At 35.1% G+C, this 15,015-nt stretch overlaps 1 protein-coding gene across 3 annotated transcripts in view; it reads left to right on the top strand.

Moving 5' to 3' along the window:
• The window catches only part of UHRF2 (ubiquitin like with PHD and ring finger domains 2), a 75,845-nt gene extending 62,590 nt beyond the window's left edge, over positions 1-13,255 (top strand). For 2 of the 3 annotated variants that reach the window (XM_057380107.1, XM_057380105.1), the window contains 7 exons: positions 6,057-6,163; positions 8,118-8,280; positions 8,865-9,002; positions 9,810-9,933; positions 10,339-10,502; positions 11,242-11,340; positions 12,841-13,255. In XM_057380107.1, coding sequence (XP_057236090.1) covers positions 6,057-6,163; positions 8,118-8,280; positions 8,865-9,002; positions 9,810-9,933; positions 10,339-10,502; positions 11,242-11,340; positions 12,841-12,987 — 942 coding nt within the window. In that variant the 3' untranslated portion in view covers positions 12,988-13,255. The remainder of the gene's footprint in view (positions 1-6,056; positions 6,164-8,117; positions 8,281-8,864; positions 9,003-9,809; positions 9,934-10,338; positions 10,503-11,241; positions 11,341-12,840) is intronic. The other variant, XM_057380106.1, reaches the window with a different exon arrangement.
• Positions 13,256-15,015: the final 1,760 nt, after the last annotated feature.

The following is a 15,015-nucleotide window of genomic DNA, read 5'->3' as shown; positions in this document are numbered from 1 at the left end:
TATAAACTTTATGCACTACTTAYGCACACTGATGATGTGTGTCATCTTAATGCTCTTCTTATGGCTTTAAATCAACAAAGCCACACTTTGGAATAAAATAATTACAAAAACATATTGCAGGAAAYGAAATTCACTGTCTAACTTTCAGATAATGACATCTTTATACCATRCCTTTAGAAACTTATAATGCTGGAGACCCAGTTTTGCTGAAGTTGGGATGTTCTGGAGGTATTGGAATGCTCATTAATAGCAAGTTTTGCCAGTTCTYTCAGATCTACCCTAGAGACTGAGAACAGGTACAGGCATAACTTACAAAATGAGCATTGGGTGAAATTGTTTTACACATGAAGCTTTATTTGCATGTCTAATTACATATAAAATATTTGCACATTAATCTCTCTCCTGAAAATGGATAACTTTGAATTTTAATGAYAAGTTACATGACTTATCTATAGTTAACTTCTATTTTGAATATGTTAATATTGCTGATCTCCTGGTATTGYTTTGGTAGTAACCATAATTGGAACATTACCTGAAAAAATTGAGAAGTCTTTCAGTAATATAAGATATATCTTATAATATAAGATTTCAGAACAGATTAACATTTAAAGACTAGATACTGTGTGCAGTCACAGTGTTCATGATGAACATATTCTGATTTGTCTGTTCATCAAATCAAGCAGCTGAAGAAATTTAACTTCTACATTGAAAGCTTGCCCTCTTATTTTGTGTCATTGTTTTTATGTATTAGATTGAAACTGTTGTTTATTGTGAAAAGTTTCAAGATTCATGTTTCTGCTGGGTTGAGGTAGTGTTGTAAAGATAGTAAATTGTGTGGTGTGCTCTAGTGTAATACAAACAAAAATTGTTTCTTCTGTAGGTTGTTGTGCATAGGATTATAAGGGACCTCTCTGAACTGAGATTCAGAATCTCTTAGAGAATAATACCTGGTGTGATCTTTTCCATCTTCTTATAAAATATTCTGAGACAGCAAAAGAAAATCACTCTAATGACTCAAAAGGGGCCCCAGGCAATATATTCATTGTTTAGATTTGTTGCTATTTTATACTAAACCCATTCAGTGCCTGGAATGTAGCATTCACAAACCATTTCATTAAATGAATGTTTAATAAGAAATGCATGTCTTTTTGATTTTCCATGCATTGCTTTAATTRGGATTATAGTAAGCTAATTAGATTAGCCATACAGATTGCAGGATATTTTTCCCTCAAAAAATAAATTGATTTTGGATCTCCAACTGAGAACCAAAGGTAACCATAATTCAAAAATGTTGTCTCTAAGAACTGTTGTATCTCCTAAGTAAACTCCAACTACAGGAAAGTGTCTTTGATCTGAAAAGCTCTCTGTCTTTAGTGAACCTGGTTTGAAGTCAGAATGAATTTTAAATCGAGCAAAAGAGAATTAATCCACTCTGGGTAGCCTGAATTGTTTACATAATAATGTTTGGTTTAAAAGTCTGGTAATCCACCATTTTGATGCTGTACATGGAAAGGAGTAAGAAAGTGGGATTCACATCCAGTAGTTTTCTAGGACTCTGATTTTTAAATGTTGCCCTACTTCCATCACAGTCAGCACCTTCTGCTGTTTCCTGCTTTGAAGCTGTCTTTCCCACTGTTCAGCCATGTAGATCGATGGAAACTACAATGGTGAAATATTTTCATCATTGTGGAATGTGCCATGAAACTGTCAGGTTCTTGCTGTCGGGGGCAGTTGTGGAGAAGACTCAGAACGACCAATTATGATGTATCAAGACTTTGCACTTAATGCAAGGGATTCTTATTGATTTACTCATGAAATCTGTAGTTTAGCCCTTCCTTTTTAGTTGAACCTTTTTCTGCAGTGCTAAACCATGAAATGATCAAAAATATATCACACAATAGGCAGACCAATGCTGTCAGCACTTCATGCATACAGAGTTTAATGGAGATGAATGATGACATGATTCAGTTTCAGATGTCCCTACTATGAGGGAAAGATAATGCTTTCAAATGTAATTGCTTGATAGTTAATATTTTACTTGGATTTAATAACTTCATTTAAAAAGGCTTAATACTTTTTAATTTTGCTTTATCATATAAACAAGCTCTTAGCTTTTATTTATCACATTTTACTTAGGTGAAACTGATGACTGGAGGGATTTATGAAGTGATGATATTTGGGAATTTCTTGTATCGAGAAAGCCAGCCAGTAAGACGTATKTTTTTAGTTGCTCCGATGGAAGGTTGAAACTCATCTAGAAAATCTAGACCTGTTACTGATAAATACAACTTCTGCATTATCTGTTGGGACCAAACTTTGGAATTTGAGCATAATAGCAGAGTTGTTAATAGAAAGAGAAAAAAAAAATTGAGAGCTAACTTGAGATAGCTGATACTCTAGTAAGTAGCTGATGTCCCTGTCAGCTGGTGGTGCATAAAAGCAATCCATAGAAATAATGTGGTCAAACAATTCAATGGAACTCAAAATCTTACTTTCTTCATTCTACATTATTTCTTTGTTAGACTTACATCTGATTACGTAGCAACGTTGGATAGTGGAGTATGGTTTAATACAACTGAYTGACTGCTTGTGCTGGCTGTCTGAGGCTGACTGGCTTGTAGTGCTAGAGCTTCAGGCTTGTCTTCTACTCACACACTCAGTATGAGATACTGGGTCAATGCTACAGTGGCTGAAGTTCATTTGCTCTATAATGTGATCAAACTTTACAAACAGGATGGTTAAGAAATAACTTTATGGACACAGCATAAGAAAAAGGGACATACAGAAGGCATTAAGAGAAGACAGAATAACAAAGTTCTTACTAGCTGTTGAAWGACAGTTTTGGTGCAAGGAAGTGGAAATAAGCTGTGGAAAGCAGAAGAAAAATGGCAGAATTATATATTCTAAGGTAAGAAAATGGGAGAATGTAGGAAGAAGGGAAGGGATAAGATAAGACTGTTTTGATAGGCTTTTTGACAGCTATTTTGTTTGTTTAAGAAGATCACACAGACATTAATAATTCCTTTTGCCATATGTTTTCTTTAATTGTTGAACCGTTGTGATTCAGTTCTTCTTTTTGATCCTCTTGAGGCAAAAATAGCTTTGCCTGTCTCATACTGGGTTGTAGGTGGTAGGAAGATCTTGTAAGTTATTGTAGGTGGTAGGAAGATCTTGTATTATCTATAGATAGAACTCAAAGCTGTTGAGAAATTGTTTTGATGAGTCATTACTCTCAAATCATCCCAACTAATAAACTGTGAATATTTCTGACATCCTTCACTTTAAATGTGAAACACCATAAGCCCAGTGGAAGTGGGTACTGCAGGTTTCCCATTACATCTCTGGAGTACCAGAGTCATGGGCTACATTCATATCCGCATTTATTGCATTCTAAGGACAYTTTGTCTTGCCATTTTTTTTTTCTTTTTCTACAAACACTTATGGGTGCTCTGAACTTTTTTCCTCTCCTGTTTCAGAGTTACAAGAGTTAGTTCTTGTATCAGAGGTTCAAGTGTCCTCCCATTCCTCTTCATCCAGTCCAGATCAGTAGTGAGATCTCTGTCATTTCCCTTCAGTTCTAGGAACTGTGTCTTTGTTCCCTGCAATCCTTGGGGATTTTTTTCTATTATACCTGATACGAAATAAGGGAGTATAGTTCATCTAAAAAATAAAGTTGCGKTGAGTCTTACTTACATTGGAGGATGTTAAAAGAAGTCATCTTCTTGTAACTTGACCTGTAATATTTATGCTCCCTAAGTGTTCCATTTATCCTCCATTATCCTTCCCCTGGATTTCCAGTTGTTTATTTATGCACAGAGGATTTTGATAATTAAAGAGAAGCGAATGTAAACTGTGAAGTGTGGGATAAGCTCAGGAGGTGAGCATGTATGCATAGGAYTTCTCTCTATATTGTCTCTTCGAGGACAATTTTTTCCGTTTGCCTTTAGTTGGACTACCACCAGAGAATCACTCAATCTTTCTCTGAAGATGCTGGAAGTTTTTTGGGTTTAGGCCATTTCCATTCAACTATTTTCCTTAGAAGTGTGTGCCAGTAGGAATGTTGCATTTATACGTGCTCTCTTGAGGTTTCTTTTGATTATGTCTATAGCAATTCGTCCTTGATTTATGTTTTTCTGTTATGCCAAAAAGTAAAAGTTTATTCCATATTTTCTTCTCATTAAAATTTATCAACAGCCTGGTAGTTGATAAATAAAAGTTTATCAAGAACCTGTTCTGTCTTGTAAATAATTTTCCCCATCTTGCTTTCATATGAAGTGTTTCTGCCCTTTATATATTATTTTGCATTCTCATATATGCATGTTATATAGATATATGTTATATCAGTATTTATCTCAAAATTATGTTCTAAGAAGAGGGAAATAACACCTCTAGTTTCAGTTTATTTATGCTTGTACATCAAAAACTACCTTACCAGCCTTCCCCACCCTGCCACATCATGAACATGTGTCTGTTTCTTTGTTACAGAACCCAGGTTATTCTGGATTCATGGCCTTTAAAGATAATGGTTCTATTTTTCTGAACTTGACATAAGCTTCTTATTCATTGACAAAGCACATTTTGTTTGAACAGTTGATAGATCAAGAAAATCCATCCTTGTTCATACTATTATCAGGATCATCTTTCTGTGGTCAGTGTTTGACAGTCACTGAAAAATTAAACATACTCTGTGATTAGTTCTAGTTCTGTGATACCTTACCTTATACAAATTATTTTACATCCTTTCTTAGTAAATGGCTCTTGTCTACTTGGTCTTCTAAAATTGTTTCATATACTGTTCTTAATAGAACTTCATGCTATTTCTGTTAGTTTTTGAAGATTAATTTAGTAGAATAAGTAGACTGTTCTAAGAAAGCATATACCAGAGTTTATGTATGTCTTTGCTAGGTTTTGAGTATACTCATTAACTTACCTTTCATTTAGTATGTCAGATAACTGCCACTAAATTACTGTTAGGTTTTCCCTACACAAAATAAAATGAACCTAATTTCTGTAATTTATCTATGGCCTTGTTCAACCAGCATTTCCCTTTCTAACTTTCTCTTTTTCTGCTGTTGTCAGTTATGAAATATGTGTAACAGTCTTGCACTGGATCCTAAATAATGTCAGACTTTTGATAGTGGTAAGAAATTGACTGAATTTTATTACTGTGTAGATGTTCAGAATTTTGCTATAAAAATTCATATAAACATTATTTTCCTATTAAATGTTTATTTTATACAATTGCTACATGCTTTGTACCAAATACAGATCTCCAAAGAAATAACACATTAAGTATATCTGTAGTGTATATATTTATGTATTTATGGAAATACATTAATTTCCCAGAGGTAATATGAAATTCTGTGACAGACTTTATACAGGAAGTAGAAACACAAGCTTTACTTAAGTGTATTTAGATTTTGACTGTTTTCGCAGTTCATGATAAAAAATTTTATCAGGCTTCCTTCAATTTCATGAAAATTACGCATAGGAACTACAGTACAGAATTTTTTTAGCTTACAAAATACGAATCTAAACTATTTTAAACTCTTTAGTAATTCAGAAGAGTTAGAATTACTATTTCATTAAAGCATTTGCCTTGTACATAATGCAGCACTGTATGTACTTTTGAGCTCCTTGCACAAGCTGAAGTGACTGATGTGATCGATCCAAGGTAGTTGTTATTTATTTTACAAACACAATATTCTTGTAAACMCAATGAAAGCTCAAGAGCAAGTAGCCACTTGCTAGAATATGTTCTCTTCCTCAGATTTTTTTCTCCAAAATAGCTTTATAAAAACTCAAAAGTAGCATTTTTTTAAGGCAGGCATTTYTTAATCAGAATTTTTTGATGAAGAGGTTACATCTAGACCAGTAGTTTTATACTGGTGCAGCTGCTGTAGGATGTTGATACTGAAATTGAAAACATGTCTTTCGTACCTTGGATTACAGTTTTAATCCGAGTAAATAGAACAAAGAAGTTGTGGGTTATTTTTTTTTTTTACTGAGTTACTTTACTTTGGAGCATTAAACCAAAGGATAATCTTCTTGCACAGGATCGAGGAGATGAATTCACTTACACTGGGAGTGGAGGTAGAGATCTTTCTGGCAATAAAAGAATTGGAGAACATTCATTTGATCAGACATTAACACACATGAATAGGTAAGTTTTGAAGATAAATTTTGAAAGTATTCCAAATCAAAGAATTGGGTTCCAGTGCTTTAACTTAAAACTAACATTTTGCTGTATTTTTTCACTCCTGTGCTGTGTTCGTAAACAGCAATGCCTCTTGCTGCAAAGAGGCATTTTATCAAGCATTATGGTTTTTTACTTTACAGGAATACACTCCTCAATGGAATACATTGCTGTATTGCTGCTGCAGCTTGCAGTCACGCCTCTGGTTGAAATTGCTATACAGTTACTCTCAGAAGACTGTTTTAATTAAATGAGAAGTTGGTCAAAACTCAGAAATTTTCTAATTCTAGGTGTTTTTTTCTTTTTTAAAGTTTCTTCTCCAGTGGGTAAATCAGTTATAAATTTAAGTAGGAAGAAAGCATGTTCATTTTCATGATAAATATTTTCTCTTTTGCTAGCCCTCTCTTCCATCATGTTTTTCTGTGAAAAGCAAGGAATTAGGGTGCTGCTTTATCAAAACAGGTACTTGAAAGAGAACATACATTCAGAGAAGAATTAGTCATYTGCTTGAAGTGTTTTTCTGTTCTCCAAAAGCCTGCCTGAACAGACAGTACTCCATCCTTTTCTGTCTCTAAGAGCATAATCAACTACACAACTGACCTCTGAGCACCTGTGGGATGCTGAGAGTCGCTGAGAACTTTCGTTTSCCAGGCCTGCATTTGTATAAGTTCTGCTGCTCTCAGACAGACTGGAGAGGGATTCTTTCAAGCTGTCTAGAGGAGAAAAAGCCTGACTTGACTGCTGAGAAAGGGAGGGGGAACGGGTATGTGATGTGGAAAAGAACAAGAATGATGGAAGAAAGATGAAAGTAGGTTTAAGCAAAAGGTTTACAAGCATATTTTATCAATAGAACAAAATTGTTTCAGGAAAAAATTAAAAGCTGGAGTCCTTAGTGTCAGCATTTCTCTGCTCTTAGCAAGTGAGAGATCCACAGACAAAACTACTTAGCTTTGAAGGCGTTAGTGCACATGGAGTAACAATGTTCTGCTATCATTTACTGAACTTGATACAAATTCTCAAGCACTTTGATTCAGAAGATTATGATACTTCCATGGAGTTTAATCTGTATTGGTTTTGCTTGTTCAGATAGGTTTACAAATTTTGTTTTTATATAGGACACATATTTAATTTTGGCATAATGTGCCTCTTAGTGTTTTCTGYGTGAGTTCTGTACTTGCACCATGTCTGTTTATAACCCATATTATTTCTCCTGTTTTGAGATCCATCATTTGGGTTGTTGCTTATTCTGAAGGGTTTTCAATCCCTTCAAATCAGGCTGTGGTAGTAGAGATACTGTTTCTTTGGTCATGCTGTCTTGCTCCAAGTTTCTAGAACATGGTCTTCATGGGTACAGGAGTTTTCTTGTCCTTTAGTTAGCTACTATGATTCTAAATTCTCCTCTGAGGTATTTTAAGCATCATGTGAGAGAGGTACAGTAGAACTTTTTTGGGTAGTTATTATGTACTTTTTTCTCTATATGCTTTTCATCATATAAGTGCATTACTTCTGTGTATGCACTTAAAAAGCCTTAAAGTCTATTAATGAAGGATAACGATAGGGAAACTTTGCTTTTTGTCACAATTTTAATATCCTCAATACTGTTAAGGAAGGCATTATTTTTAAAAATGAAAAATATTAAGTCTAAAAGTATTGGTTTGTTTTATCTAAGAATTTCGGATGAGTTTTCATCTGGAACCTAGACAACAAAATATTTTGTATTCCTATTTTTTTTTTCTTACCATGCACTGTAGCATGGATCTCATTTCTTCCATCAGTTCTGCTAAAAACATACTGAACAGGTCTATGCTGCTTAATAAAGGAAAATGAGACAAGGGGAACACCTATGACATAATTAAGTTAGCTCTCAAAACTCTGTTGGGTGTAACAATCTAGTTCATGAGGACTTTAAATGTCTTTCTAGGGCATTGGCCCTTAACTGTGATGCCCCACTGGATGACAAAAATGGAGCAGAGTCCAAGAATTGGAGAGCTGGTAAGCCAGTCAGAGTAGTTCGCAGTTCAAAAGGACGGCGGATCAGCAAATATGCCCCAGAGGAAGGCAACAGATACGATGGCATTTACAAGGTATTCTGATCTCTACAATATAAAATTTGTGTTCAGCTATTACTAAAAAGCCTCAATGTTAGTCTGCAAATTCTTCATTATTACATGAAAGAAACAGTTCTTTTGTCTTCACTTTTTAGCTTTAGTTTATTCTGCAAAGTGAAGCAAAATAAAATTATTCAGAGCAGTAATAATAGAATATAATCTGTAATAGGATATATAAGGTTGMATATGTAAGCTGCTTTGCATGTGCTTACCGAGTTAAATTCATTCCTGGAAATCAGATTATTCTATTATTTCTTCAGTCCTTCCAATTATATCCTAGCCTTTTGTGTGTTTAAAGACTTAGTTTCTGAAACAAAGGAGTGTGCCTYTTAAGAGCACTGTGTTTGTAAGAAATATAAAGATTTCAAACCTCAGAGAAGAACTTCTGTATATAATAACAATAAAAACAACAACAATAGTAATAATAAATTAATTATAACAATTATTAATTGTAATATATAAATTGGTCTTGTAATTTCTTCTTTAACAATTAAATATGAAGATGTGCATGTGTTTGGCTTGTGATAAAATAATGGCAGTAATTTTATATTGTTCTTTAGGTGGTGAAATATTGGCCAGAAATYGGAAAATGTGGATTTTTAGTTTGGCGTTATCTTCTGAGGAGAGATGATGCTGAGCCTGCACCTTGGACTTCAGAAGGAATGGAGCGGTCAAAGAAGCTGGGTCTAAGCCTACAGGTTGGCATCAGGATTTGGACAGTTGTTTTTATTCTTAGTTCCAGTAAACAAATTCCAGAGAAAGAAAGCAGTTAAATTRAAGCTCCATTTTTTTCTTATATTTCACTGTTTGTAGCAGCTTTTAATAAAGAGCACTACAGATTATCTGCAAATTGGAAGAACCCTTTAATAGTGRTTCAGCAGAAGGAACTGCAAATGAAGTTTTCTGCCTTAGCAGTAAAATGCTTTGCATATTTGGATTGGAAAATTGGAATGTGTGTCCAGTTTTGTGATTCTTAGGCTAGAACCAAGATTTCTACAAGTGACTAGAGCCTGCCTGAGAAACCAACAAGCTGTGTGTTTTTATGTATTTTCCCTTGATGTGACTGAGGAGTTTTTATTTGTAGTGTATTTTAGGCATGGAAATAGGCTGACCCATGAAAATTTTGGCATTGCAGAACCCATTAAAGATGGAAAGATGGGAAGACTTAACATGTATTCTTGACAAGGCAATTTTACAGCATCCCATCATCTGATGATGTCATGATGATGATTAACCTTCATCTGCCTGATTTGTATCRTTTGTAAGCACAAAAGTACAGATATACAGTTTAAGACAGCTGACTATGGATTAGATTCTTCAACTTGACTATGCTTTCTTAGTGATAAATACTAATTCAAATGTTTTCTCCATCAAATAGGATTTTAGAATTATTTTGTAATTTTTTTTAGTATGTAGTCAAAGTCTTTTAGAAGTTAATCTTTTTGGTATTTTGTTATTCCTTATGCCAGTGGTTCTTGTTCTAAATTTGTGCTTTTTATTTTTAGTATCCAGAAGGTTATTTGGAAGCCATGGCTAGTAAGGAGAAGAAAGATAAGGTTAAAAAGCAAACTGTGAAACAGGAGCCAACCAGCCAAAGTAATGGAAACCAGAAAAGGACAATTGACGATGGTATTTTTTTTTACTTTTTTAGCATACATCCGCAAAATCTGTCATGTTATAATTTCTAAGTCATGAGATCTTTGCAGAAGTGTGAAATTGTTTGGAATACTAATGTAAATTGATAAGCACATGCTCTGTAACTAAGTGGTAGTGCAGGGATCTTAGTCCTTTTCACTACTCCTACTGTGTTTTTTTCTCTTAAGCTCTGCAAAAAAAGTGAACATTCTTCTGTGCAACTGTATGCTGCAATGCAAAACAATGCTGAACAGTATGAGTTGGAGTAGGAATTTGTTTGCTGTATTTCATGCATGTAATCCATTTTAATCCATGTTTCTTTCTAGAAACAGGTCTGTCTTTCCCTTCTATTTGTTCCAACTAACACTTGTTATTGTGTCTGATGGTCATCATTTTAAGCAGCTATAGAGGAACCTAAAAATACACCCAAAGCCATGAAGATGGGAGATGGGGGGAAGGGAGAAGCTTTCCAGCTGACCCAGGAGCAGCAGTGGCTGATAAGAGAAGACTGCATGAACCAAAAGCTGTGGGATGAAGTACTTGCTTCTCTTAAAGAAGGACCAGTATGTTTGTTGCATACATAATTTTTATTGTTCGTATTTTCTTTTGATTTTTAGGAGAAATCTTGAATCTCTCTTAAAACATCATTTCTTTATTGAACTTTTGCTAAATACGGACTGCATAGCATTGCTTTTATATTTCAAGAAAATAAGCCTCGCTTGTGCAATTTGTTCTTGATGGGTTTATGCTTCCATAATAGAGAACTTTTCTTCTCAAAAACCATCTTGAAGTTAAAAGTGGATTTTAATTCATTTTCAYTTTTGAAGAGAGCATATTTTCTCCAAAATAATAAATGTAGTTTTTATGCTTGCTGATGTCAGAAATCATACATGAAAAAAGATGGTTTTAGTCACTATTTTTTGTTTGGCAGAAAATAATTTTATGACAGTTTGCTTGGAGACATATGTCCCATCCCTGGAAGTGTTCAAGCCCAGGCTGGAAGGGGCCCTGAGCAGCCTGGTCTAGTGAAAGATTCCTTGCCCATGGCRGGGGTATTGGAATAAGTGTTGTTTAAGGTCTCTTCCAATCCAAACCCATTCTTTGATTACGTGATTATTCAATTTGTAGAAGAGCRGGGAAATTAAGCCATTAACAACCTGCTTCCTGATTAATTCTAGAAGGCTGGGCTCAGGGATATGAAGGACTTAAGAACTTCTGGAAGTCCATCATCTTTATGTAGTTAGTGGCATTTATGAGAATTATAATAGAGTTTGTCTCTTTTATTCCTTTGCCCTACATTAGAATTTTCTGAAGAAACTGGAACAATCCTTTATGTGTGTCTGCTGCCAGGAGTTGGTTTACCAGCCAGTGACAACAGAGTGCCTCCACAACGTCTGTAAAGTAAGAATAAACTGCYTTGCTCTGGGCTGTTTTCTTGGCTCTGAAACACCAGTCACCAAAGCCATATGCATTTTAGAAAGACAATAATAATTGCATAACATTCTAAACAAAAACATGAAACAAGTTTCCATTTAATGTTTGTGTGTAACCTTAATTTTGTGTAATAAAGTGTGGAAGTGTGTTTCATATAGTTCCTGATAGATAAAAAATGAGTGAAGTTTGCCATTGCTGTCATGGCTTTGTGATCAGTGGAAGTGCACTAGGAGTTGGTTAGGTCCAGAGGTTAGATTTTGGTGCAGTATCAATGATTTAATTTTACTCAGCTAAAGAATAAAGCCAGATTTTATAATTTTATAACTCTCTATTAAGAGTTTTGAAAGGGTGCAGGGTAAATACCCTGGAAAATTATTTGGGCTCTTTCAGAGAAAGTTATGTTATTTAGTTGATCTAGGCATTGTTCATGTTAGGTAGGGGGCCACGAAAGACAGTACATTACTCATGTGTCTTGAAATTTTGGTTAGTTGGATATATTATAGGGAACTTGGAATCATATTTGGACTAGAGTTAATTTTACAGCCCTGGTGTGTGCAGAATCATGCACTGAATTGTGCTTATTTGAATGATGCCTGCCATCCTAATATTTCTGCCTGAGAGCCTAAAAGGAACTATTATCATCCTAGTACAGTATTCGRTAATGCAAGTTTGCTGTTCAAGAAGGTATGTATCACACCAGTAAAAGTCAGGGTGTTGTTATGCATGGCCTGCATACATAAAACGATTATGTCTTCTTGAAAAATGTAAGATCTATTATGAAGGAGTTAATGGTTAGCATTATGGAAGTTGGAAAGCCAYGGAAAAAGAAAGAAGAGAAAGTTGGATGGCAACAAACCCAGAAAGCACAGTATTTGAAGGTGTCAGTAAATGAATACAATATCACATCCAGTTAAAAGTTGTAAGGAATCGTTTGACAGTAAGCTGCTGTTGCTGTTTGGACACAAATCTGCCCTGACAAATTTATGATACCCAGTAGTCTGCAGCAACATACTAAAGATGACAGCACAGATGCTGCTGTGTTAGAGATTGTATTATCCAAATATATCTGTAAATCTTAACTGTATCTATTATGATGAGATAGAYGGAGGTTGTTACATAATCAGAATATGTGATATATTCACCTTCCTCTTGAAATGAAGGTCTGGAAAACTATGGCAATCGGTGAAGGTATAAGTGAGCTGAAGATTGTCTGTGACTCACAGAAAGGCGTTAGTGGAAATGAAGGGGAAATCTCAGTGGTGAMTGAATTCCTCCCAAGCACAGTGTTTTGCATCCCAGCATAGAGAAGAGTTCTTTYGCTAGGACATTTTAGTCACAGGCAGACTCAGGTGCCAGAGGGCTTGGCAAAAGACTTCCTTTTTCCTGGTAGTACAGGAAAGCTTTGGTTTGGCTGTTGCTCTGTAACAAAGTTCTCACAATTTACTTCTGTGTCTTTGCGTGTCCTAGAGTTGTTTACAGCGCTCCTTCAGAGCTGAAGTGTTCACCTGCCCTGCGTGCCGCCACGACCTGGGGAAGGGCTACACCATGGCTCCCAACAAGATCCTGCAGACACTACTGGACCAGTTCTTTCCTGGTTACAGTAAAGGACGATGATGTGCTCAGATCCTTCTGTACTTCTCCCAGTGATTTTATAGACAGTAAAGGGGAATAACATGGGAAATTCAGCAGTGGACCAGCGAGCTTGATGGGACTCAATATGTTGTCGCATTTTGAAGCAGCTAACCCTCTTCCCATCATAGCCATTTTTTGGTGTTGTGAGAGCTCTAATTCTCAGCTGTCTTTTAACATCAAAGGTAGTTTTGGCCAGTTAACAAATAGTTTTTAAAGAAGAAAAAAAAAAAAAAAAAAAAAAAAAAAAAAAAACAAACTAAAAATTACAAAAAAAAAAGAAAAAAAAAAAAAAAAAAAAAAAAGAAAAAGAAAAGCCTCAGCTCTTACTGGCCTAGCTGATGCCTAACTTATGATTTGTTTTTTTATAACTACCTCAGGACAGAGGAAAGTAAATTGTGTCAAACAATGTTGGGGATGAAAAAAAATTTAGTGATGTTTTAGCTACACACTGCCTCTTGAATATTAGTTGTGCCTGGTCCATGTGGTTTGATTTACAAAAAAAAAAAACAAACGAAACAAAACCCGTTAACAAAACCCAAACCAAAAAGAAAAACCCACAAAAAACCAGGAAAAAGAAACAGATTCAGCACTTAAGCCATTTGGATTAAACAGCAAATTCTGTGGTGTGCATAATCCCTTATTTGTCTTTTTCTTCTATTATGCTGTATTTTTTTGCAAGAACAGGCTGATTTTTAGTCTATTTTTGTGAGCTTCATTGTGCTTTTCTTGTATCTTATGCAAGTTGACTACTAATGACTAATGAGAACAATATGAATGCATTGTTGCTGCATTAGTGTAAAGTGATCTGTGTTTTTTGCACTTAAAGAGGGTATTCAAGACACTCTAGTTGTGTAAAAAATAGTTCATATGAAAAAGCCACTTCTGTATTAGTTAAACTGTATGCTTTTAGTAGGTCTTGTATCAGTGGCAATACATCTACACATCATTAAAGGCAGTGCTAGCTTGGAGAGGGTTCAAATTGCTTCATATTGTGATCTGAAATTTTATATACAATATATCCCCCCCAAAATATACCTTATTAAATATTTTATGATTCAGAAAATTTGCTAGTTTGGTTTTTACTGTTATCCACTAAAGTTGTAAGATTTTCACAGGATTTATTTTTCAGATTACTAAATGTGTTTCTTAGGTGGCCTTGTTGTTTTTGAGGTGTGAGGCTTTATATTCCTCGACTCATTTTTCAATAAAAAGGACACTTAAAAAAAAAAAAAAAAAAAAAAAAAAAAAAAGGCAAAAACCCAAACAACTCCTAACCAAAATCCAATGGCAACACTGGCTCCGTTCATGCACCAGAGTGGAAGGAAGCCCTGTGTGTCCCACTGGGTTGTGGACAGAGCTGGTAGCCGAGGGATTCCTGCAGGGTGGTTGGTCCAGTGGGTGAGTCAGATTCCCTCAGCACTGAGGCTGAAGTACAGCCTGTAGCCGACAGTGCTACCTACAGGTAGCTCAGTGTTTTTTGGAGAAAAGAAGATGTGATTTTACCTTTACAGCAGTCATCACATCTATGCAGTAAGTATGTAAGACTTGTGGCTTTCTACCTTTTGGTTAAGTACTGTAAAATATTTTAGAGTACTTTGTTTTCCATTTGATAGATTTAATTAATTCACAAGATAAATTCTGTCTGCCTSAGGTCAGCAGTGGGGAGTTATCTGCTTAATGTAAAAATATGTAAACCAATTTTTTTGTATATTCTTTTCAGTGACATAAGCAATGTGAAATTCCTTTTAACAAATATTAAAGTAGATTGTCAAGACCATGGAGTTAGATTGACAACACAGAAAGACGGTCCTTTCCTCACATTACAAGTCTGCAATGGTTTTTTAAGACCTTTTACATCCTTAGTACTGTATCAGTAGCTACTGAAAGACAGCCTTTTCAGTAGTAAATTCTGGAGTAAAAACTTCTGATTTTTTTTGCTCTGTATTGAGGTGATGTAGGTGCAGCTTTTCATATAAAGACTGGTATCTGGCCTAGCTTTCTTTTAATGAA

This window comes from Malurus melanocephalus, unplaced genomic scaffold (genome assembly GCF_030028575.1).
Source record: "Malurus melanocephalus ecotype Western Australia unplaced genomic scaffold, MMel_1.1 scaffold_437, whole genome shotgun sequence".
Lineage (NCBI taxonomy): Eukaryota > Metazoa > Chordata > Aves > Passeriformes > Maluridae > Malurus > Malurus melanocephalus.
This window is presented reverse-complemented; position numbering and strand designations above follow the sequence as displayed.